This window comes from Pelophylax lessonae, assembly GCF_965119305.1.
Source record: "Pelophylax lessonae genome assembly, chromosome: 10".
Taxonomy (NCBI): Eukaryota; Metazoa; Chordata; class Amphibia; order Anura; family Ranidae; genus Pelophylax; species Pelophylax lessonae.
In genome coordinates, this window is record NC_138777.1 from 27,316,138 (window position 1) to 27,340,849 (window position 24,712).

A 24,712-nucleotide genomic window follows, 5' to 3' on the forward strand; every position below is an offset into this window, starting at 1 on the left:
GATATTTTTTTGCCATCTGTGTCCCATTGCAAAGATTTCCCTTCACTTCCTGTCCCATAGCCAAACAGGAAGTGAGAGGAAATCCCTGCAAATTAACCCCTTAAGGACCAGGCCTATTTCTGACACATGTTGTTTACAAGTTAAAATCAATATCTTTAGCTAGAAAATGACATAGAAACCCCCAAACATTATGTCTATGTATATATATATATATATATATATATATATATATATATATATATATATATATATATATATATGTGTGTGTGTGTGTGTGTGTGTGTGTGTGTGTGTGTATGTATGTATATATATATATATATATATATATATATATATATATATATGTGTGTGTGTGTCTGTATATATGTATATGTAAATGTACGTATGTATATGTATGTGTATGTATGTATGTGTATGTGTATGTGTATATATATATATATATATATATATATATATATATATATATGTGTATGTATGTGTGTGTATGTAATATATATATATATACATATATACACACATATTTTAGCAAAGACTTTGGAGAATAACATGGCAATTGTTGCAATATTTTTTTGTCCCACAGTATTTGCGCAGCGGTCTTTCAGATGCAATTTTTTAAAAAAAAATAAATTTCAATGCATTTAAAAAAAAAAAAAACTAAACCAGTAAAGTTAGCCCAATTTCTTTGTATATTGTAAAAGAGGATATCACGCCGAGTAAATAGATACCTAACATGTTACGGCTGAAAATTGCGCACACTCGTGGAATGGTGACAAGCTACGGTACTTAAAAATCTCCATAGGCGACGCTTTTAAAATGTTTTAACGGTTACCAGTTTAGAGTTACATTGTAGGTCTTTTTTAAGAACTATTTCTTTTGCTCTGGCGATTGCGGCTCAGCAGGGTGGTCAAGAGTAGCAAGTAGGGAAGAGGACAGGGGGTCAGTAGGGCAGAGGACAGGGGGTCAGCAGGGCAGTGTATAGGGGCTAGCAGTGCAAAGGGTGAGGTCAGCAGGGCATAGGACAGGGATCAGTGGGGCATAGGATGGCATCAGCAGAGCATAGTAAAGTGGGGCCAGAGGGCATAGGACAGCATCATCAGGGCATAGGATGGAGGCAGTAGGGGAGCGTACAGGGGGTCAGCGGGGGAAAAGGACGGCATCAGCAGAGCATAGGATGGGGTCAATAGGGAAGACTAGAGAGGGTCAGCGGGGCATAGGACAGTGGCAGCAGGGCAAAGGATGAGGTCAGCAGGGAATAGGGGAGGGGTTAGTAGGGCATAGGAGCATAGGATGGGGTCAGGGGGGCATAGGACAGGGTCAGAAAGGTATAGGACAGGCTAGCTGGGCATGGGACAGGGTAGGTAGGGCAGAGGATAGGGTCACTGCTAGCAGGGTTCTCAGCAGAGCCGCTCTTCCCAACACTGCACACAGCTGAGGTTGGAGTGTTTTACAGACACAACCTTGATCTGCACAGTATCATTATGTAGCTGGCTGCTGCAGCTCTGCTGGCTTTACATTTTGAGAGTTTTATAGGTCAGAACTGCAACAGCCAGCTACACACTTTACAGATTGTCTGTTAAAGAATATAATTTGAGCTGTGTGCAGTGCAGGTAGAAGCATCTCTGCTGCATGTCTTGTGTGAGAATGCAATCTGAGGATGGGGGGGTGGGCTTACCAATCCAGGCACAGCATCCATGGGGGGGGGGGAAGGTGCACCACCCCCTAGATCCAGCTATACTCAACAATCCAGCGGAGTGAGGTAGATGGGACACAAAGCCAGCCGCAACTCTCCGGCCAGCTTTGTTGATGTCTGGCTCGCTTGTAGGGGGTTGGCAACCCTTGCTAAGTGGATGGAAATCCAAGTGACAGGGAGGCCGCATGGGCCCCCTGAAGAATGGGTAGGGTCGCCATTGCGACCCTTGACACTACGCCCATTGTGTCTCCCCTCTGGCATGTGTCACCCAGGTGCGGTCCGCACCCCCATAGCGACACCAGTGCCTGCCAGTAACCCACTCCTGTCGTAGAGTGACAACCCTCACTCCACTGTATCTATGGAGGGAGAAGTCATGGTTGTCACCCAGACTTGACCTCAAACATGACCTCCTCTCTCCATCTCTATTACAAGAATAACAGGGGGATTCGTAGTTTACAGAAGGAATATATATTAGTTCAGTTCCCAGGAATGAAACTGGATTTCTGGCAGGGACAGCAGTAATTTTCTGTATGTGCTAAAAGTGGTCTTTGCCTGAAAAAAAGGAAACTAATGGATCCACCACCTCTAAGGTCTGGTGGGCTACAATACATTACATTTTTGGATTTTTTGGGGTTTAAATATCCTATAAAGTAGCAGAAAACACACTGTAGCAATATGGCCCTCTACAGGTTAGAAAATGGTACTGCAGTCCATGTGTTGCCCATATATGAAGTCTCCAGCTTTTTTTTTATAACTTGGGCATTATTTATTCTGAAACACGAGCAGCGCTGGACCTCGAAGAGGACTTTCTTCGGGGACAGCATTTTAAAGAAGGCCTAGTGTCAGAGCAAGACTTTTTTTTTTTCTTTTTATCACCCTCTGGGCTTCTGTATTTTTTCAAAAGATGGGGTTGGGCCTTCAGCTACAGTTTTTTTGGTTTGCTTTTCTGTAATAATAATTTTATTAACGCATAAGGGTATCTCAGATCATGTATGGTAAGAATTGCCATTATTACAATACTAAGCAATAATGAAAAGATTCCTCCTCTTGGTGGGATTTTGTAGGCAATGAATAAAGAAAGGGCTTAAAAATTCATAAATTTTATTGAACAGTTATAGAAAAATACACAATAAAAATGCATATACAAAGCAGAGCAAAATAGCTCCTGGCAATAGTGATAATAGCAACACACGTCATGGCTGACACCCCTAAGTAGAGGGAAAAATCCAACGCGTTTCAAAATATCTTGAACTTTTAGTTCTATTCTTCCTCAGGGATTATTTTCCCACTCTACAATAGAAAGAACGACAATAGTTACATAATTCACATTTCTGCATGGGATCAAAGTTACCCTATATACATGTAGAGATGCTGTGCCATCACTGACCACAGGGGGAGAGAAGACCCAAAAGAAAATCCTTCCTCCAAACAAGCCAGATACTGTACATAATATTCAAAATATTCATATGAGCCGTTATTTTCCCCAAGAGGGGGTGAGGCCATCTCCAAAGACCTCCTGTAGGACCGTGGGATGTATGTACGAGTCCCAAAGAGAGAGGGGGGGGGGGCACGGTAACCACTATTTGAAAAAATAATAAATGAAACATATAAGTATATGTATCACCAATATGTAGGGAAAACCCCCAAAACCACACTGGCTGCACATATTAATGTAACGCTCCTGCGTTTTTGTAGTAGGCTGGATTTGCAGCTGCAGAATCTCCACTCAGTAGTCATGTAGAGATGTGTTGAATAACCAGATCCAACTCTCCAGACTCATCACTGTGGGCCTGTCAGCTTCAGCATACAGATATACACACTCAATAAGATGTTCCTGGAGTGATAGGATGTATATGATAGTATGAAGATGATGTGCTGAAGGGACAGGTGTGAACAGTGACAGAGATGGTAAGCACTTGATAGAAATGTTCAGGAGAGTATTAGATGGTATTAGGTAGAATGCAGATAGGTTAGTAATCGAGTATGGTAACAGGTGGTAAGGACAGCAGATGACAAATACAGGATAGACTAACCCAGTGCAAGGATAGATGGTAGTAGACTCAAGAGCTAGCAATCTATGTAACAGTGCAGATGATAGAATTAGTATGCATAGATAGTAACAGTCCTTAATATGCAGAGGTAGATAGTGTAAGTAAGGTTATGGAGGATTCCCCTGTGGGGTACTTATCACTAGTAAGGTTAGTAGTAGAAGGGTCCAGTAGTGAGGGAGTGATCCAGTAGCGAGATACAGGGATCAGTAGCGAGGTTCCGGTCTGTTTCCAAGTAAAAGAGAATAGCTGGAGGTTCCGGTAGCAAGACAAGCTTGTAAGCATGTGGACACACAGGCAGGTTGAACGAACAACGTGAGAGAGAACGCCGGCGGTTGAAATAGCCGCTCTGCGGCGCTCGGCGATGACGTCATCCGTCTTAAAGGTGTATGCGTACCACCTAATTAGAAAGGTGGGACGCATATTTGAAAAGAAAATGGAAAACGAGGGTACCAGAGGTACCAGAATCTTACAATTAATATGCAAAAAACAAAAAACACAAAAGCCAAATAAAATAAATTATTATAATGTCTAGGGAGTCAACAACATTTTATTAACTTCTCTGCATTATCTACATTTTTATTTTCTCCAGAACATCGCTTCCCCAAGTGTCACATGAGGTCGGATTCAATGTCCTACAGCACTCACACCTCGCTTGCTGTCGAACGCTCGCTGTCCCCCCTGACAGAACAGGAAGGTGAGGCATACCTGGAAAGATGCGGCAGTATTCGGAGGCACACAGTCGCCAACGCTCACACAGACATCCAACTCCTCATCATGCACCCCCGATCGGAGGACACGGAGCTCTCAGACGAATGTCTGCTCCTTCAACCCAACTTCACCCAGCGACAGTTTAGCAGCGAACCGAACATTGCGGACAGTCCAACAGAACTGCTGAGTACCTCTCTGCAAGACGAGTCCGAACACAACTGTCCGACCCCCAGCTGACCCTTGACTCCCGTCTTGATAACCAGGACACCAGTCTCAGCAATAATACATATCACGCTACTTGAAATGGGGACCAGAAACTGAATTTTAGCAGCTGGAATCCCATATTAGGAGTGTTTCACAGTCTAACACACTGGTTGGTGGAAAGTCAAGATTGCCTTTTTAAGGAACTGCCCAGCAAAACGATTTTATTTATAGTTATGGATAGAGTGGGAAAGGGTTAGAACTTCTGTTGGGGTTTTATTTCTGTGCAAGACGAGTGAAAACAATGAGGCCATGGATTTAGCTTGTCATCAGATTAATCTGATTATGACTGGGCACTGGGGTTCTGGTGAGGCTGAATGCTACAAAAAACGGGTTTCCTCAAAAGAAGAGTGTCGCTTTTTGCCAGCACACTACGGATCTTCAGATTACATTCAAACATTTTTTAATTGAACAACGATCACATCACAAACAGCAGAGTGCAAGGTTTCAGAGAAGCGCAGGACCCCTTCATCGGGCATGTGATGTCATTGCATTCTTGAAGAAGGGGTCATTACATGCCTGGCGAACGGGGTCATCACACGCCTGGTGAAAGGGGTCATCACACGCCTGGCGAAAGGAGTCATCACACGCCTGGCGAAAGGGGTCATCACACGCCTGGCGAAAGGGGTCATCACAGGCCTGGCACAGGGGTCATCATAGGCCTGGCGAAAGGGGTCATCACACGCCTGGCGAAAGGGGTCATCACACGCCTGGCGAAAGGGGTCATCACACGCCTGGCGAAAGGGGTCATCACAGGCCTGGCACAGGGGTCATCACACGCCTGGCGAAAGGGGTCATCACAGGCCTGGCACAGGGGTCATCACACGCCTGGCGAAAGGGGTCATCACAGGCCTGGCACAGGGGTCATCACACGCCTGGCGAAAGGGGTCATCACACGCCTGGCGAAAGGGGTCATCACAGGCCTGGCGAAAAGGGGTCATCACACACCTGGCGAAAGGGGTCATCACACTCCTGGCGAAAGGGGTCATCACAGGCCTGTCACATGGGGTCATCACACGCATGGCGAAAGGGGTCATCACACACCTGGAGAAAGGGGTCATCACACGCCTGGCTCAGGGGACATCACACACCTTATGAAGGGGTCATCACAGGCCCGACGAAGGGGTCCTGCGCAGCTCCGAAATGTTGCACTTTGCTGTTTGTGATGTGATCGTTCGTCAATAAAAAAACAATTGGACGTAATCTGAAGATCCGTGGTATGCTGGCAAATATCTTGGCATGTTCCAGTTTCCAGCTGGTGGTTGCTGCCACACCAATTATTTTAGACATTATTTCAGGAAAGTGCGCAATGGGAATATGGACGATTCCACATATGGAGAGTGCCCAAAATTGAGGACTACAAATACAAAGTATAATAAGGACACCCGACAGTATTTCTAGGAATCCAAAATATTTTAACTTTGGATCACAGGAATAATTCTGTCCTTGGACAGAAAGTGATAACAAATTAAAACATCAGAGAGGAAATTTCCCAATGGTGACATCTGTATCCTGACCTGACCCTACAATGGGACAAAGGGTTGTGGAAAAATCCCAAGTGTTACAGTTGTCACCAGAACATGAACGCAGGGGAAATTTTCCATTTGGGATATCTGTGCTGGTGCTTGTTGTCAGGGAGAGGCGATCTCACAATGGGGGACACCTGTTCTGATGATCATTTTCCCAGGACAGGAAGTGATGACAAATTCAAAATTTTACAGGTGCCATCAGAGCAAAAATTTCCCAATGATGATATCTGTAATCTGACATTGTCGCTGGGACCAAGTTTTTTTGGCGGATCCAAAATATTACAGATGTTGCCAAAACTGAAAAAGATGGAAAACCTTGAACAAATGAGAACTTCCAAAGTATTTCATCTCCCTTTGAAGAGATCCCTCTCACTTCCTGTTGTGTCTCTATGACAGGAAATGAGAGAAAGTCCAGAGGCAGCAAAACAAAATTTGCAAAACCTCTAAACTTCTGCACTGTAACCAAAACTAGAAGAAACATTTTAGATGGAGATAAACTTTTAAGTCAAAGTGTATGTCCACCCAAAAACGTTTTTCTTAGTTTTTGATATAGTGGGAAAAAGTAAGAGCTCCTGTCAAGTTTTTACTCCTATCTGGGACTCCATTAGAGAGATTTCCCCTCATTTCCTGTCCTGCTGGCAGATTTTTACTGGACAGGAAGGGAAGAGGGACCTTCCAACAAACTGCTAAAAACTCTTTAGAAGAATAGGGGAAGGTGAGAACACCCACCAGATTTTTATTTCTGGAATAGGGACGGAGTGTGCAAGAAAATGGAATAAAGATGGCTGCATATGTAAAGTCCAGATTTAATTACATGCCATGGAAATCCCAACGCGTTTCAGGGTTTTAAAGGGTCCTCCTTCATTCATGGATACAGAAAGACATAAACACGGGAGCGTGGGATTCCATTAAAAGCTGGTATTATTTATTACAAAATTAAAATGGAATACTTACATTCAAGTTTCTGTATTTCTGCATAAGCAGTCAGCAGAGGGTTATATCCCTTCGAATAAGGGGGCTGAATGAGGCAGTGGTGGATAATCCCAGTGCCACCAGTATGGGGACACACTCTAGATGAGAGATGGTTTGAGCACCACCACCGTTATTTCTCGTGGCCACACACTCCACGTCCATCATTGAGGAAGTAACGTGTTTGGAGGGCATTCCCTCTTTGTCAAATCCCTTCACCGGGGATTGGAATTTTTGAACAAATTGGTTGTTGGTTGGCTTATCTGGCATTTCTGGTAATTATACTAATTACCCCTCAGGATCCCCATATGTTAATATTCCAGTACAGTGTTCAGCAGTACCATGCCCAGGTGAAGGGCCCTTCAAACACCCGAAACGTGGTGGATTTTTAAAATATAAAAGTTTGCATTAAATTAAATTTGAACTTTTTTCTGCTTTGGTGCTTATCTCCTTGCACACCAAGTCCCATCTCAAGCAAAGATCTGACCTCCATCCACCAATCCTGGAAGAGCTTCCTAAGAAAAATTCCCTCTATATTGTTAAAGACCTTATTGAGAACACCTACTCTCTAAGGGCCGGTTCCCATTTGTGCGGTGCAGTTTTAGGTGTGTTTTACATGCGTTTTGGGCATGTGTTTGAACTCTATATAATGCGTTTTTGATGGAAATTAATCATAGATGCGGCATGCAAGACTTTTTTCATCTCCCCACACCTAAAACACACATAATATGCACGTGTATGAACTGGGCCTAAAGGCTCTTCAGAGAGCATCCCACAGACAGTAAAGAGGTGTTGTATTGCTTCCTCACTGCCTGTTTAACCCTGTAATGAAGGACTACCATGCTGCAACCACAGACATTGTGCCCAACTGTGGGGCAGTTGCAGCACAGCCCTATTCACTTTAACTCAGGCGTGCCTGCCAAGCGTGACAGGGGTGTACAATTCCTGGCACGGCCTTCAAGCAAAGCATAGGGGGTTGACAGGGGCTGTCTGGCAATTTTCGGCCCAGGGGGTAAGTAAAAACCAACCAGCATCTCAGCCCCCCTCCCACTCTCCCTCTTCCTGACCTCCATTCCAGGTTGAAGCTCCGCTTCAGGTACTCTCTACTCACTGGCCAAATCCAGGTCCCCAACCTAGCCAGCAGGGGGCAGTTGAGGGGAGCTGGGACAGTTCGGTCGGGGCTGCCTGGGAGAGGAGAGTCTCCAGTGGGGCATAGAACTGGCTTCTGCTCAGACACCGTTTACACCAGGCATGTCCAACCTGCGGCCCGGAACCACAGGCAATGCAGCCCACTACCCCCTGACAATCTTTTTTTTATTTGCTGGGGAGGAAGGAAGTCGGGTCGGGGGCACGGCCACAGTGGCTTCCAACTAACGGTAGGGGGGGCAGCATGTGCAGTGTTTCTGACTCCTACCACCAGAACCACTTCGAATCACTGAAGTGGTCATGGTGGTTAGAGTGTTCCTTTATGATCTCTCAGAAGAAGTAAACCTCCGTATACCGATTCCATTTATTTTGATCGTCCTCTAGTTGTGTTAAATTAGTGCGGGGGGGGGGGGGGGCGCGGCGGCGCGGGAAGAGTGTGACAGCGTTGTATCATTTATATATCTTAACTATAGTATATATTTTATATGCGGCCCGAGAAAATTTCTCGACACTCAATGTGGCCCAGAGAAGCCAAAAGGTTGGACACCCATGGTTTACACCATCCATGCTGGGGGGGGGGCCTGCGCTCTGTCCTTGTCTTTATCCCGCTCTCAGTAAGTCAGTGGTGGGGACTTTTTACTTCTCTTCAACGAGAACCCTTTAGGCATGTCTGTAGCAGAAGCAGTGCAGCCTTTTTACGGGGCATCAGAGCGGCCCTGGGGGCAATTGCCCCCTCTGTCCCCTGGCCCAGTCCTCCCCTGGGGGTTGAAGTATGTGTATACCTCCGGCCACTGCAGCTAAAGAGAGAGCCATTGAGGGGTGGTAAAAATTTGGTTTTACCACCTCTAACCACAAGTGTAAAAGAGCCCTAAGACAGGGGCGTAACTACAGGGGTTGCAGGGGTTGCAATCGCTACCGGGCCCCATGCTCCAGGGGGCCCAGTAGCAAACCAGTGGGTGAACTTCCAGGATCGCAAAGGTCACACTTGTGACCGGACCCTGGCATTGCACCACTGTGGGGAGGCCCCAAGATTGCAGGAAGGGGGCCCACTGCAGAACTTGTGAAAGAATCCTGCTGCGGGACCATAATAAAAGGCCATGCAACGAGTGTAAAGAGCCCCAGGATTAGTGGGAAGAGCCCTGGGCTTGAAGGTAAGGGCCTCGGCCAGGGGTCTGGGGGGCCCTTCATGGTTTCTTGCATCAGGGCCCTGAAGGTTCTAGTTACGCCTCTGCCCTAAGAGATCCAGCACCCCACACTTTCCTTCTGTTTCCCAGACTTTTTATCCCTGTCGGTGTCTCTTTTGTAGATTTTCCATCACTTCCCGTCTGGTAAAACTGTTGTCAGCAGGAAATCTCTCAAACAGAACCCCGGATAGCAGAAAAAGCCCAACAAGCGCTCTAATCATCCTCTACTCTATCCAGGACAAACAAAAATAGTTTTGGCTATACATATGTTGAAAAATGTTTTGGATTAGATTCGTCAGGTTGATAAAATTTACCAACAACTGGGTGGTGTGGGGACCTCCCTAAACTGACCCTTCAAGTCATCTCAAGACTGGACGGATCAAATCTGAAATGGGATCTATAGTGTATAACTACATTTTCTATGCAAAACATACTTCAGTGCATTTTAAAAAGTATTCCATTGGTAGTTTGCTTCTGCAAGGACACTTTGAGGGTCAGTCCACCCAAAACTGATATTTCGGGGTCATCTTCTGGTATATCTCATAAGCTGGCCCTTCTAAAGCCTCGTACACACGCAACGAATTTCCGCCGACCGGTTGTCCGTCTTTTGTCCAGAGTGGTGTCTGTTGGTTGGAATGTGCTCTAGACTGCACACAAATTTTCCCGTACGACAGAATTCTACTTCAGAAGTGATGTCATGTGTTGGATTGCTTTCTTTGTGTTCTTTCATCTCTGAGCATGCCTAGTCTTGCTCATAAGATTTTTCCCCATCGAAATCTGTACTAATGAGACGAAAATCGAACGTGTTTTGATGGTCGACAAAAAATTATATAGCATGCACACCAGGATTTTTTCGTCCGAAAAGTCGGAGTCGGTTGTCGGAAGCACCATACTAACAAGCCGAAAATCGGCAGATCGGTCGTCGGACGAAAATTCCCGGCCGAATTTCAACTCGTGTGTACGGGGCTTTACAGTGGATTTGTGGCAATAACTAAAAGTTACCAAAAATGACTGAACAAAGCCACTTACTGCTCATTTTGTTTTGTTTTATTGATCTGAACTGTTGGTGGGAGGTTGCTTTCATCTTTTTGAGTCTTCCAATGTCAAAGTCCGGGACAAATGGCCCTGTGTATGGCCACAGTTTGGGACTCCACTGGTAAGATCCTCTTCTCTGAGCTCCCGTCTCTTAGCAAAGGATCTCACTCTTCTATTTGGATTAATTACCCTGAAAATACTGCAGAAAAAGAGTGGAAAACTCTCTACAGTAGTTACCATGGGCCCACCCAGATGTATGATTTGGATAAATGCAGTGCCTCTATAGGAAAAATGTTATTCATTCATAAAAAATAGTATGTTTTGGGAAAATGCTGCATTATAACCCTTAGATGGAGCTGAGGATAATAGGAAAATAATAGTTATTTCTTATAACACTAAAAGAGCAGTCAAAAGAAAATATTGCATTAGGGCCATGAGATGGAGCTGAGGATCATAAGCAAAAAAAAAAAAAATGTAGTTCCTATTATCCTAACAGAGTGGTTAGAGACAATATTGCATTAAGACCACTAGATGGAGCTGAGGATCATAGGAAAAAAATACTTATTTGCTATTATCCTAACAGAGTAGTTAGGGAAGATACCATATTATGGCCACTAGATGGAGCTGAGGATCATAGGAAAAAAATACTTTTTTCCTATTATCCTAACAGAGTGGTTAGGGAAGATACCATTTTATGGCCACTAGATGGAGCTGAGGATCATAGGAAAAAAATACTTATTTGCTATTATCCTAACAGAGTAGTTAGGGAAAATACCATCTTAATGCCACTGGATGGAGCTGAGGATCATAGGAAAAAAAATACTTATTTCCTATGATCCTAACAGAGTGGTTAGGGAAGATACCATTTTATGGCCACTAGATGGAGCTGAGGATCATAGGAAAAAAATACTTATTTGCTATTATCCTAACAAAGTAGTTAGGGAAGATACCATATTATGGCCACTAGATGGAGCTGAAGATCAAATGAAATACTTATTTGCTATTATCCTAACAGAGTAGTTAGGGAAGATACCATATTATGGCCACTACTAGATGGAGCTGAAGATCAAATGAAATACTTATTTCCTGTGATACTAACAGAGCGTTTAGGGGAAATACCACATTAAAGATACTAGATGGAGCTGAGGATTATAGTAAAGAAATACCTATTTCCTATGATCCTAACAGAGTGGTTGAGGAAAATACCACATTAAAGTCACTAGATGGAGCTGAGGATCATAGGAAAAAAATACTTATTTGCTATTATCAAAACAGAGTAGTTAGGGAAGATACCATATTATGGCCACTAGGTGGAGCTGAGCATCATAGGAAAAAAATACTTATTTGCTATTATCCTAACAAAGTAGTTAGGGAAGATACCATATTATGGCCACTAGGTGGAGCTGAGCATCATAGGAAAAAAATACTTATTTGCTATTATCCTAACAGAGTAGTTAGGGAAGATACCATATTATGGCCACTAGATGGAGCTGAAGATCAAATGAAATACTTATTTCCTGTGATCCTAACAGAGCGTTTAGGGGAAATACCACATTAAAGATACTAGATGGAGCTGAGGATTATAGTAAAGAAATACTTATTTCCTATGATCCTAACAGAGTGGTTAGGGAAAATACAACATTAAAGCCACTAGATGGAGCTGAGGATCATAGGACTAAAATATGTATTTCCTATGATCCTAACAGAGTGGTTAGGGAAGATACTGCATTATGGCCACCAGATGGATAAATACGTATTTCCTATGATCCTAACAGAGTGGTTAGAAAAAAATTCTCATTATGTATTGTCCACCAGATGGAGCTGAGGATTATAGGAAATAAATACCTATTTCCTTTGATCCTAATAGTGTGGTTAGTGAAAATACCACATTATGAACATCAGATGGAGCTGAGGATCATAAATACTTATTTCCTATTATCCTCAGCTCCATCTAGTGGTCATAATGTGGTATTTTCCCTAACCACTCGTTTTCTTTTTTTATGAATGAATAACATTTGACCCGTAGCAGAAATAGGAGTTTATTTGATCTTGCCTCATTTGTGCAGAACAAATGTATCAGTAGTTTTGCTGGACAAATAGCTATGCAAATATTTTTTAAAAGAGCACCTTATAGTGTGAATGGGCCCTTAGTGAAATAGGAAACCAGAAGATGACTGAACCCAACCAGAATCCACCCAGAAATCAAATATCTGTTTTGGATGGAACTACCTTATTCTTATCAGGTGCATTAGGCGTTTTTTTCTCTTCTCTAAGACTTGAAGAGTGGAGTGGGAACAAAGAAACTGGATCAAATGGAAACCAGATTGCCCTAGTTCTAGTATGGCTGGATAGGGGACAGTAGGAGCCGTATATATCATGATTTACAGATCGTCCCAGTTTATAATGTTTACAAATCAAATTACTCAAAATTGTGACTGTACCCAAATAACTATAGGATATTCCGAAGAGGAGCGCCACACCAAACGTGTAGAGTCCAAAGAGTATTTCCTTTAAGTGGAGCATCAAGGGGCCCTCCCTTCATCTGAGCTTCAGGAGCTTGTTATTATATATTGCAGGAGTTGCTATATACAGTATATATTGCTGGACTCAATGAAGGACACGGATCCAGTATCTGGAGTATAATGGTTTGCTTGGTACAGTTTTCACAGCTGGTGTATGGCTGCAATCAACGGAAATGAAACCCTTGCATAGGAATTGTTTTACCCACCAAAAGTTTTGTGATACAACCAAATGGGTTGTGCTAAGGGGCTTTATAGGAGGGCTTGGCCCTGCCTTCTGATTGCCATTTAGGCTATTGCACTCGTGGCTTTCAACTGGAAATGTGTCCTTCCTGTAAAGTAGTGCGCCCAACTGCATAGAGTACCTTCAGTGCCAATTGGAAGGTTCTCTTTTTTTGCAAGCCTCCCCCAAACACATATGGCTTAAGCAAAATACAGATTGCTAAAAAAAAAAAAAAAAACAACTTACCTTGGCCTCCAACACTTCAGGTGACACAGGTCACCAAAATTCATCAACAATCTACTCCAGCCCATTGTAAGTTTTTTCTCACGTGGCTTCAAGCTTTTAGCTCTGCCGGGTGATGAGGCATTGGAGACCAGGGCCGGGGGAATTTTTTGATTTTTACGATCTGCTTTTTTTAGAAGTTGATTTGGCTCATGCACAGTGCTACAAGGGGCAATATGGAATGCATGAGAACCCAGAACCTCAGAAATAAACTCCCCAGGGGCCCACACTACTGGCTATTGACAGAAATTGCAAAATGCAGCTGCACTCGGGTATATGAGAGTCCTTGTGTAAAGCATGCGTATGGCCTACGTCTGTTGCGTATTTTCTCTGAGCACGTACATACAGCCACCCAGTGTTGTATCTTGGCCTAGGCCAACAAGGCCCAGGCCTAGGGCAGCACTTTGCAGGGGGGCAGCAAAAAAGCTGCACCCCACATTTAAAAAAAAAACAGTCTCCTCCTGGTTCCCGCACGAAAAGGGTCCCCACCGACTTGTACTACACTTTTAGTATAGTGCCCAGTCCTATAGGGCAAATCAGTCTGGCACCCCCATAAAGCAGTCACACTGCTACCTGCTGGTACTGATGGCCACTAGTAGGCTTCACTGATGGCCACTGATGAGGTGGCACTGATAAGTTGCACTGATGGGCACTGATAGGCTGCATTCATGGGCACTGATAGGCTGCACTGGTGGCCACTGATCGGGCTGTACTGATGAGGCCGCACTGATGGGCAGTAATGAGGCTGCACTGATGGGCACTGATAAGGCGGTTGTGATCTGAGGTTTACAGATGACAGGGCGGGTCATAAACAGGAAGGGGTGTGGCCTTTACAGGAAGAGATGGGTCATATTTAAATTAGGGGCTACACAAGTTTAGTCAGGCCTAGGGCAGCACAAAACCTAAATACACCACTTCAGCCACCTCTTGTGAATGCTGTCTATAGACATCTGTATGCAGCAGCTGTGGGTCCTGGAGATGTTTATACGGATGTTCTAGATCAGTGGTGGTGAACCTTGGCACCCCAGATGTTTTGAAACTACATTTCCCACGATGCCCATGCACTCTGCAGTGTAGTTGAGCAGCATCATGGGAAATGTAGTTCCAAAACATCTGGGGTGCCAAGGTTCGCCATCACTGTTCTAGATGGTCACACAGGCTGTTATGCCCCTTTGTGGCCAAGTGAATGGGTCCTAAAGCTTTTTGTGTTGGGGGGGGGGGGCAGTAGGGATGCAAAAATGTGACATGGAAGGTCCACTTTAAAGCGGATCCTCACCCTCTTCCCACCTCATTTTTTTTTTAACCCCCTGCTTACCTGGTTTAAGGTCCTGCAGAGATCCACTTCTCCTCTGCCCCCTGCTCGGTCCTGAGCCGCCATCTTTTTGCATGACGTCATTGGGAAGCTGACAGCTCTTTCGGGTTTAGCTGACCGCTCTACCAATGACGTGCCGCTAGGCTTTTCCCTTTCCTCCCTTCTCAATGAGGGACTATGCCTCCTGGGATATGTGACATACATATCCCAGGAGGCACTGTGAGCAACAATCGCCTAGACGAGTGACATGCATGGGGGGGGGGGGGGGGGCAAGCCCAATAGGCTTGAGGGGTGTAAAGAAGGCAACATCATATTGAGGGTGAACATCCACTTTAACTTCCATCTAGCCTGTGGTAAAAGGCCTTATAAAAACAGATTTCAGGGAATTACACCAGCTAATAGAACATTTCTAGACTATGTAAGTGAAAGAAATGTTTTTGAATTCTTCCAGTAACTGTTTAAAAAGCCCCAAAGCAGTGGTGGACATAGTCACCCATTGGCCCCTGTGTGTGAACAATTTCTGGTCCCCCCTGATAACTACAACCAAAGCAAAAGTTAACTCCAATGGGTAAATAGATAAGGGGTGGCCTTCACAATAACCTGAGCTCTCTCACTGATCATAATATTCAGCCGGGGGCAGACTCTTAAGACCCCCTTCGTCTACAGTCCAAAGGGAGAAGCATTCGGCATGTCCCGGTGCCGGTAATTGAAGGAAATGCTCACTGCCCCTTAGAATAATACATTTTAAGAGAACGGTTGGGGTATTGTGAAGAGTATCTCCTGCAACTTTCCCTAGAAGTTAGCAACATCCAGATCTATGTCCAATCCACAGAGAGTACATTTGGGTCCCTAAATCCCAAAGGGCCCTTGTGCAGCTTCAAAGCCTGCCCCAAAACCCACCCCCGAGCATCCCATACTCACCTGTGGTGCACTCCCCCCATGGTTCTGTTGGAATCCTTTGAAAATACCTTGAGCTTAATGGCATGGAGGAGCAAGTGACCACCTCCCAGGTTGCAGTGCTCAGACCTGGTCACGATAATACCATCAACGCTGTTGCTGTGTAAGCTCTGACACAATTCAAGGTGGAGCTGATGTGAGGTTTGGACCCAAGGCCCCAGTGGGGAATGATGGAGGGGACATAGTGAAGGTGAATGTAAAAGGGTTGGAGGGGAACTGAATAGGCAAAGTGACAAAGTCCAACATTTGCTGATCTCCCAAGGCTAGTGATGAGATGAGCCTTGCGACAAGCCTGTGCATACTTCCCTCCGGTGTAAGGTGGTGCTACTTTACAGATGAAGCTTGAAAGAATCTTTTTATGTTTCTATGTATGCAGGAGAGTGATTTGAACTGGAAGAGCAAATAAATTATATTTATTTAAAGTTGGCATATGGTCTACTTTTGTCTGCAATGGGACAGGTATCAGGCCTGCGAGACCCATGATGTCCTCAACACTGTTCAAAGGTCTTCTAAATATTTGCAGTTTCTCTTTTTTAGTGGTAATCTGTAGGGATTGCTGTTAGCTTCTCTTCTGAAGAGCTAAAATTGAACCAAGTAAGCCACATAAGCCCTCATTTACTGTATGAAGCTGCAGCCAATGCTGTATCTTGGCCTAGGCCAAAAAGGCCCAGGCCTAGGGTAGCACTTTGCAGGGGGGCAGCAAAAAAGCTGCACCCCACATGGAAAAAAAACAGCCTCCTTCTGGCTCCCACACGAAAAGGGTCCCCACCGGCTTGCACTACACTTTTAGTATAGTGCCAGTCCTATGGGGCAAATCAGTCTGGCACCCCCATAAAGCGGTCACACTGCTACCCGCTGGTACTGATGGGCACTAAAAGGCTTCACTGATGGCCACTGATGAGGTGGCACTGATAAGCTTCACTGATGGGCACTGATAGGCTGCATTAATGGGCACTTATAGGCTGCACTGGTGGCCACTGATCGGGCTGTACTGATGAGGCCGCACTCATGGACAGTAATGAGGCTGCAGTGATGGGCACTGATAAGGCGGCACTGATGAGGCTGGACTGATGGGCACTGATAGACTGGTTGTGGTCTGTGGTTTACAGATGACAGGGCCGGTCATCAACAGGAAGGGGTGTGGCCTTTACAGGAAGAGGTGGGTCATATTTAAATTAGGAGCTTCACAAATTTAGTCAGGCCTAGGGCAGCACAAAACCTAAATACACCACTGACTGCAGCAGCACATAAGACATCCTAAAGTACATTTTAGGCGTGCTCACATTCACATAGACAGTTCACATAGGCAGACTGCCATTCTGTCAGTGTACCAAACGATCAGCAGGTGCTGGCGGACATGGGGTCCATGGGACCCGCTGATCAGCTCCCGCTGTACTAAATCACAGCGGGAGCAAGCCGCTGGCAGCGTGCACTTGTGCCCAAAATCCGGAGGTGAAGAATTTTATATATATATGTGATTCTGCACAGCGTAGCCGTCCTGTAGCAGTAAATCTGCTATGGGGTGGTCAGCAAGTGGTTAATTAGGCCTAATCTTCTCCCTGATCTATGCTGGGTCTGTGACAGACTTGGCACAGAACAGTACAGCTGCAATCTCTGATACCTCTACCTGTCTGCCAGAAACAAGGAGTCCTGTGCAGGCTGAGAGCAGAATGTGTGTTGTGTGCAGACATTCACATCCTGTACACCAGGTGGTGGGGATCTGTGGCAGTTTTCTATACTGACAAGTGAAAATGACAATTACACATGTGCCACCAGTAGCGCACCCCCTGTGATGAAGTCGGAAAAGACGAAACGCGTTGGTCGTGACTGTATGGCAGCGGAAACAGCAAGGGGAGATTGAGCGACGGTCCCCGGATGATCTGTACACTAGCATGGAGGTGGTGAGATCAAAAGGGTGTCTGATCGCAGATCTATGAAATTTGTATATTGCCTGTAACAATATTTTAACATGTGAGTATATTGGAAGTTTTTTAATAAACACTAGAGTATGTAACTGTATTACACTAGAGGAACCTTTCTTTTCCATGTACCCTCACGGAATGTTTATTATTTCAAGAGGTGTGGAGGAGCAGACAGGCTGATTAAAGGATTTTATATCCACATGTCCAACTCAAGCGTATTTGCCTGGCCATGAGAGTGGGAGGCAGTATTTTCTGGTGAGTTGCCATCTGATGGGAGTGGGGACACACAATGGTGGTGGATTTTGTGGTGATTTTAATTATTCGAGGTGTCAATGGATTAACTATCTTTTGGACTTTTGGATTTTTATGGACTTTTCACTTGTTCAACACCAGATACATCTATAAGACAATTATCACGCGTTCACATTATTGTGTTTTTGTTTATGTTATTTTCCTTTAGCACAGATATGGGTGAGGATTGTTTTTGATCATCTAATAAGTTTGAGGCTGTTTGCGCTAGGGATCGACCAGTTATCGGCCAGGCCGATATATCGAGGGCCGATATACGCTTTCCTCGATATATCGGAATCGGCCCCGGAGGTTACCGATATTGCCATGACGTCATTGCGTATGTTGCGCCACGCGCCTCTGTGCACTGGGACAGCTTCTGCCTTCTTAGGCCGCCTCCCTCAGCCTCGTCTGGAGTCGGGGAGTCTCTGGACAGTGAGTGTACAGTGCACACAGTGTGTTTAACACAGCCGCCACATACATACATACACCCACCCACAGCTACTTGGTGCCAGCCAGCCACCTACACACCCACAGGCCTGTACCAGCCAGCCAGCCACAGGCCCTGCCTGTACCAGCTAGCCAGCCACAGGCCCTGGGCCTGTACCAGCCACCCACCACACAGGGTGCCAGCCACCCACCCACCCACCACAGGGTGCCAGCCAGCCACCCACCAAAGGGTGCCAGCCAGCCAGCCACCAAAGGGTGCCAGCCACCCACCTCAGGGTGCCAGCCAGCCACCAAAGCTTGCCAGCCAGCCAGCCACCCACCACAGCGTGCCAGCCAGCCACCCACCAAAGGGTTCAGTAACAGATTTGTGTCGAAAATTTTTATTTTTTTTTTTGCAAAACTTTAAATGTTCACAATATCGGCCCATATCGGCCAATACCGATATGCAATGGCCAAAATATCGGTATCGGCAACAAAAAACCGTTATCGGTCGATCCCTAGTTTTCGCTACTGGGGACACGTGTAATTGTCATTTTCACATGTTTTGATTTCACTATTTTTTAAATTTTCTAGATATTAAGTAGCAGCAGTTTATAGTTATTGTGATTCACTTTATATTTGTTTGAGCACAGGGGATTATTATTATTTTAGTTTTCTATACTTAAAGCTGCCGCAATCACGTAGTTGATTAGGCTCAGCACCTGCACTAGTTCCTTTTTCCCTCTGGTGCGGGTAATGCAGGTAGGTCAGAAACAGGTCAATTTGCTCTGCTAATGTGGCACTTGCTATTATACTGGCCCAGGAAGCTTAGCTAAATGTTTCTAACATCTTTATTTTCTATGATCATCAGCTCCCTCTATGGGCCATTATGCAGTATTTTCCTGGTTAGGGTATTTCAGGAAAAAACTGCCACTAGATGGACCTGGGAATGATAGGAAATCAACATATTAGATTAGGAGTTATTTTATTATTGTCAGCTACATCTACTGGCCATAAAGTGTTATTATCCTGGTTAAGGTATTTCACTAGCATGCATGCACTTATGAAAAATGACTGCTAGGTCTACTTTACTGTGACAAGTTATTACATACCTGCCACCAAAACAAAGTACTATTATACTGGAGCGACCTGTTAGACACCCCAAATCCTGACATGAATGATTATTCCAGGTATTTAGGAGACGGATGGCTTCTCCTGGACATTAAAGTCGTGTAAAGATGACGGGTGACGTCTTCCTTTAAGTGTCTCCATCTGTAACAATTTAAGCTCGTCTTTAACGAATGTAACCCGGCCCAGGTCTGTTTATAAGGAACCAAAACATTCTTTTCATCCTCAACATATAAAAAAAGAAAAGCAATTAGAAGCAGTCTGTATGAAAGACGTTTGTTTCTGAATTTTGTCTGAAGTTCATATGAGAATGGGAAGGAAGATAAAAGACGTTCGGCGTAGAGGCGAGGGTTGGTAAATCTCTGTAAAATATTTTTTTAATGTATTCATTTGCTGTAAAATCTGTTTGATCTCAGGCAGCTACGTGACTCAACTGAACACTTCAAAAGCTGAAGTTTGAGGAGATAAAATATTTGACAATCGCTTTATACGCACCTGCTGATCGCTCTCGGTGTTTGCAAACAATTGAGAAAACCGGGAAGTCCAAGAGAAGAATGACTATTGCAATTGTTTTAACATAAAATGCTAGTCAATGCATTTGATTTTGGTGTTGGATAGAACGAGAAGGCGCTGCATTTTTTGTTCGATTTTTTTGACGTGTCTCTGTCCTGATATCCAAGGGGGACCCAGACATCCCTAATAACCTTATAGGAAGAGGTGAGACTAAGTAGTACAGCGGGGAAAACAATTATTTGATCCCCTCAAGAAACTGGGTTTAAACTCTACGCTAAATGGTACAGAACCCCCGAATTACTGCATAGATTTTCAGTGACCAACTCTCCTACTTGTTGAAGATGCGGCCAACATAGGGGATCCCTTCTGCATATTTGGTGAGAATGCCCAGTCATCCAGCTGTTCTGGAGGGAGGTGCATTCCCCAATTCCCCGTATCACCACCTACACACCTGACTTTAGCCCGGCGCAATACCTACTTCACCACACCTCCTTGTCCTTCTCCAGTTACAAAAAGTCCCTCACCTTAGACCTTATTAACGCGGCCAGGATGTGTGTGCCGTGCCACTGGCTGTCTACTCCCCCCCCCCCCCCCCCCACGACCGCTGAATGGCTGCGACGGGTAAAAAGAGTGGCAGAGATGGAGGATATTGTCGCCCAAGCCAAGGACGCCAACAGCAAATACTATACGACCTGGGCACCTTGGATACATTTCACAACTCTGCCTGACTTTCAGAGAATAAGTACTACTTTGTAGACCCTCGCCGTAACATCCCATACTCTACGTACGTCGGCTTTCTTTCCCCTCACCATTATTTCCGATGATGCTGCTGACCTCGTCACTCCTCTTAGCTTTGCTACCTCCTACCCCCCTTCATTCCTTCCCTCTTGTTTTTTCCTCTCCCTTACTTCCTCCCCCCGCTTCCCTTCCTCCCTCCCCCCCCCTCCCCCCCATTCCCTATTGGCAGACCTGTACCAACTCTTGGGCTAACATACCCCCTCCATTGACCGTCCCTGTAGGTATTCCCAGAATTACCTACCCCAGACTGGGTACTGTACTCACTTGGTGATTCCCCCCTGTGTCTGGATACAGTGAGTTCCCCATTGGGGGTGTCGGGTCACGGGGGGCATCACCACAGCCTATGTTCACCCTCTCTCGCAGGTACCCCCTACTCCAATGGAGGCCATCGAAGTTGCTCGCTATATGGTACTCCTCCAGCCCTAAACCGTAGTACAGATACCTGTGCCGTCTCAAGTCTGCTTGTGGATTTAGCTAGACGATCCACAACAGTCTTGTATGTTCCTACGTTCCACTGTACGATTGAGCTTTGGTCTGTTCATTTCCTCTTATCCCATGTTCATATTTCATGTTTTGTATCATCTGATGTGTTGTACATTTGCTTTGATTTCTCTCAATAAAATGTTTTGGAGAACAATTATTTGATCCCCTGCAGATTTTGTACGTTTGCCCACTTACAAAGAAATGAAGGGTCTATCATTTTTATCACAGGTGTATTTTATATCATAGAGACAGAATATCAACCAAAAATCCAGAAAAAATATACTATAAATTAAGTTGTAGTTCAGTATTTCAAGCAGTTCAAGTATTTGATCCCCAAGCAAAACATGACTTAGTACTTGGTGGAGAAACCCTTGTTGGCAAGTACAGAGGTAAGACGTTTCTTGTAGTTGGTTACCAGGTTTGCACACATCTCAGGAGGGATTTTGGTCCACTCATCTTTACAGATCTTCTCTAAATCCTTAGAATTTCTTGGCTCTTGGCAACTCGAAATTTCCTCTCTCTCAATACATTTTCCATACGATTAAGGCCTGGAGACTGACCAGGCCACTCAATGACCTTAATGTGCTTCTCCTTGAACCACTCCTTTTTTGCCTTGGCGGTATGTTTTGGGTCATTGTCATGCTTGAAGACCCATCCACTACCCATCTGCAGTGTTCTGGCTGAGGGAAGAAGGTTTTCATCCAAAATTTACAATACATGGCCCGTCCATTGGCCCCTCAATGCAGCAAAGTCGGCCTGTACCTTTAGCAGAGAAACAGCCCTAAAGCATAATGTTTTCACCTCCGTGTTTGACTATAGGGGCGGTGTTCTTAGGGTCATAGTCAGCATTTTTCTTCCTCCAAACACTGTGAGTTGAGTGGTTTGGAGGAAGAAAAATGCTGACTATAACCCCTATGCTTGTGTGCTTGCCTACAAGGGTTTCTTCACCAAGTACTAAAGCCTCGTACACACGCGTCGAAATTCGGCTGGATATTTTCGTCCGACAACCGACTCCGACTTTTCGGCCGAAAAAATTCTGGTGTGCAGGCTATAAAATCTTTGTCCTCCGTCAAAACACGTCGGATTTTCGTGCAGTCAGTACAGATTTCGACAGGGAAAAATCTTATGAGCAAGACTGGGCATGCTCAGAGAAGAAAGAACACAAAGAATGACATCACTTCTGAAGTAGACTTTTGTCGGTCGACAAAAGTCCAGAGCAGTCTAGGCACATTCCAACCAACAAAACACCACTCTGGACAAAAGACGGACGACCGGTCGGAGGAAAATCGTTGCGTGTGTACGAGGCTTTAGTCATGTTTTGCTTGAGGATCAAATTCTTTCACTCATTGACTGAACTGCAACTCAATTTATAACATTTGTATCATGTGTTTTTTTCTGGATTTTTGGTTGATACTCAGTCTCTATATTTTAAAATACACCTATGATAAAAATGATAGACCCTTCATTTCTTTGTAAGTGGGAAAACTTACAAAATCTGCAGTGGTCAAATAATTTTTTCTCTATCGTTCATTGACAGACACAGCTCCTGATCTTCTTAACCCTAGGAGGGTGCTACATCCGCATGGAGTCACAGGTAAACAGGGGCCACTGGAAGACACATGATATTCTGCAATGGAGTCACGTGTGCACAGGAGCCACTTGAAGGCACAGGAGGCTCTGCAATGGATTTGCAGGTGCACAGGGGTGAGGGGTCAATGTAAAACACAGGATGCTCTGCACTAAAGTCATGGAAGCACAGGGACCACTGGGAGACACAGGATGCTCTGTACTGAAGTCACAGGTAACCAGGGGCCACTGGCAGACACAGGATGCTCTGCAATGGAGTCACAGGTGCACAGGGGTCAATGAAGATTCAGGATGCTCTGCAATGAAGTCACAGATGTACAGGGGTCAATGAAGATTCAGGATGCTCTGCAATGAAGTCACAGATGTACAGGGGTCAATGGAAGATACAGGATGCTCTGCACAAGAGCACAGGGGCCACTGGAAGAGATAGGATGCTCTGCAATGGAGTCACAGGTGCACAGGGGTCAATGAAGATTCAGGATGCTCCGCAATGAAGTCACAGATGCACAGGGGTCAATGGAAGATACAGGATGCTCTGCACAAGAGTCACGGAAGCACACTGGCCACTGGAAGACACAGTATGCCTCTGCAATGGAGTCACAGGTGCACAGGGGTCATTGGAAGAGATAGGATGCTCTGCAATGGAGTCACAGGAGCACAGGGGTCAATGGAAGATTCAGGATGCTCTGCAATGGAGCCGCAGGTGCACAGAAACCCCTGGAGAACACGGGTTGCTCTGCACTGGAGTCACAAGCGCACAGGGGCCAATGTTACCCCTGTGCAACCATGACTGCAGTGTAGAGTATCCTATGTCTTCCAGTGCTCCCATTAACCTTGATTACCTTTTGGAGCTCCCCAGGAGTACCTAGCAGAGGGGGTTTAGCAGAAGTGTAGAGACATTTTTCTGGAACCTCGTGTTGGCTTGCAATTTAAAAATGCACCTGCATTTAGAGCTGTGTCCTGATTGGTTGTGGCATTGATGCTCTTGGTAAAACCCGGAAGTGCTGGTGTTCAAGCACGGGACAGGAAACTCAGCGCTGGAATCCAGAGGAGCAAAGTGTGACACAGTCATTAGAATCTCATATAATCTTTAACCTAATAATGTAAATTCAAAAGACATATGAATGCATGGATCCGGCAGGGACGTTTTCAGAGTTAGACAGAGCAGAGCTACACTATGGAGATCGCTGGAGCAACAAGGAAGACTTGGGTGTAACCAGGTGGGCTGCTCTCAGGTAGTAGGAAAGATTCATAAAAACATAACTAAAAGTCCAGCGGAGATCACCCAACCAAATGCCAAGACATTTCTGATATGTGGCCAGTCACTGAAGGGAGCCTGAAGCAGCATTTGCTTCAGGAACATTTCCATTCTTGTATTTATCTATTTCACTCCATCCCAACAAGGCTGATCAAATAGCTTTATGTTAATATTTAAGACAGGTTCCCTTTACAGAAGGTTGGTTTTGAAGCTGCTTGCTATCTAGTGTGAGACGGTCACAGGATTTCCATAATCTGCCCAGTAAGAGATTAGAACTACAAAACCCCAAAATGCATTTAAAACGCTGGAACTTAACAGCTGGGAAAACAGCATTGGAGGCTTTTAAATGCAGGACCACTGACCTAAAAATTTCTCCTCTGAAATATGCACATCTGTCACTGCTTACAATGCTCTGATTTTCATATTCTCCTTTATAAAAC

At 45.0% G+C, this 24,712-nt stretch overlaps 2 protein-coding genes across 2 annotated transcripts in view; one reads left to right on the forward strand and one right to left on the reverse strand.

The window, feature by feature from the left end:
* The window catches only part of PRR5L (proline rich 5 like), a 137,009-nt gene extending 131,993 nt beyond the window's left edge, over nucleotides 1–5,016 (forward strand). The window contains exon 9 of the mRNA XM_082269807.1: nucleotides 4,331–5,016. Within this exon, the coding sequence (XP_082125933.1) occupies nucleotides 4,331–4,686 (356 nt within the window). The 3' untranslated portion in view covers nucleotides 4,687–5,016. The remainder of the gene's footprint in view (nucleotides 1–4,330) is intronic.
* Nucleotides 1–24,712, reverse strand: part of RAG2 (recombination activating 2) — a gene marked incomplete at its 5' end in the record, with an annotated part of 350,031 nt that overhangs the window by 88,141 nt on the left and 237,178 nt on the right. The window lies entirely within an intron of this gene.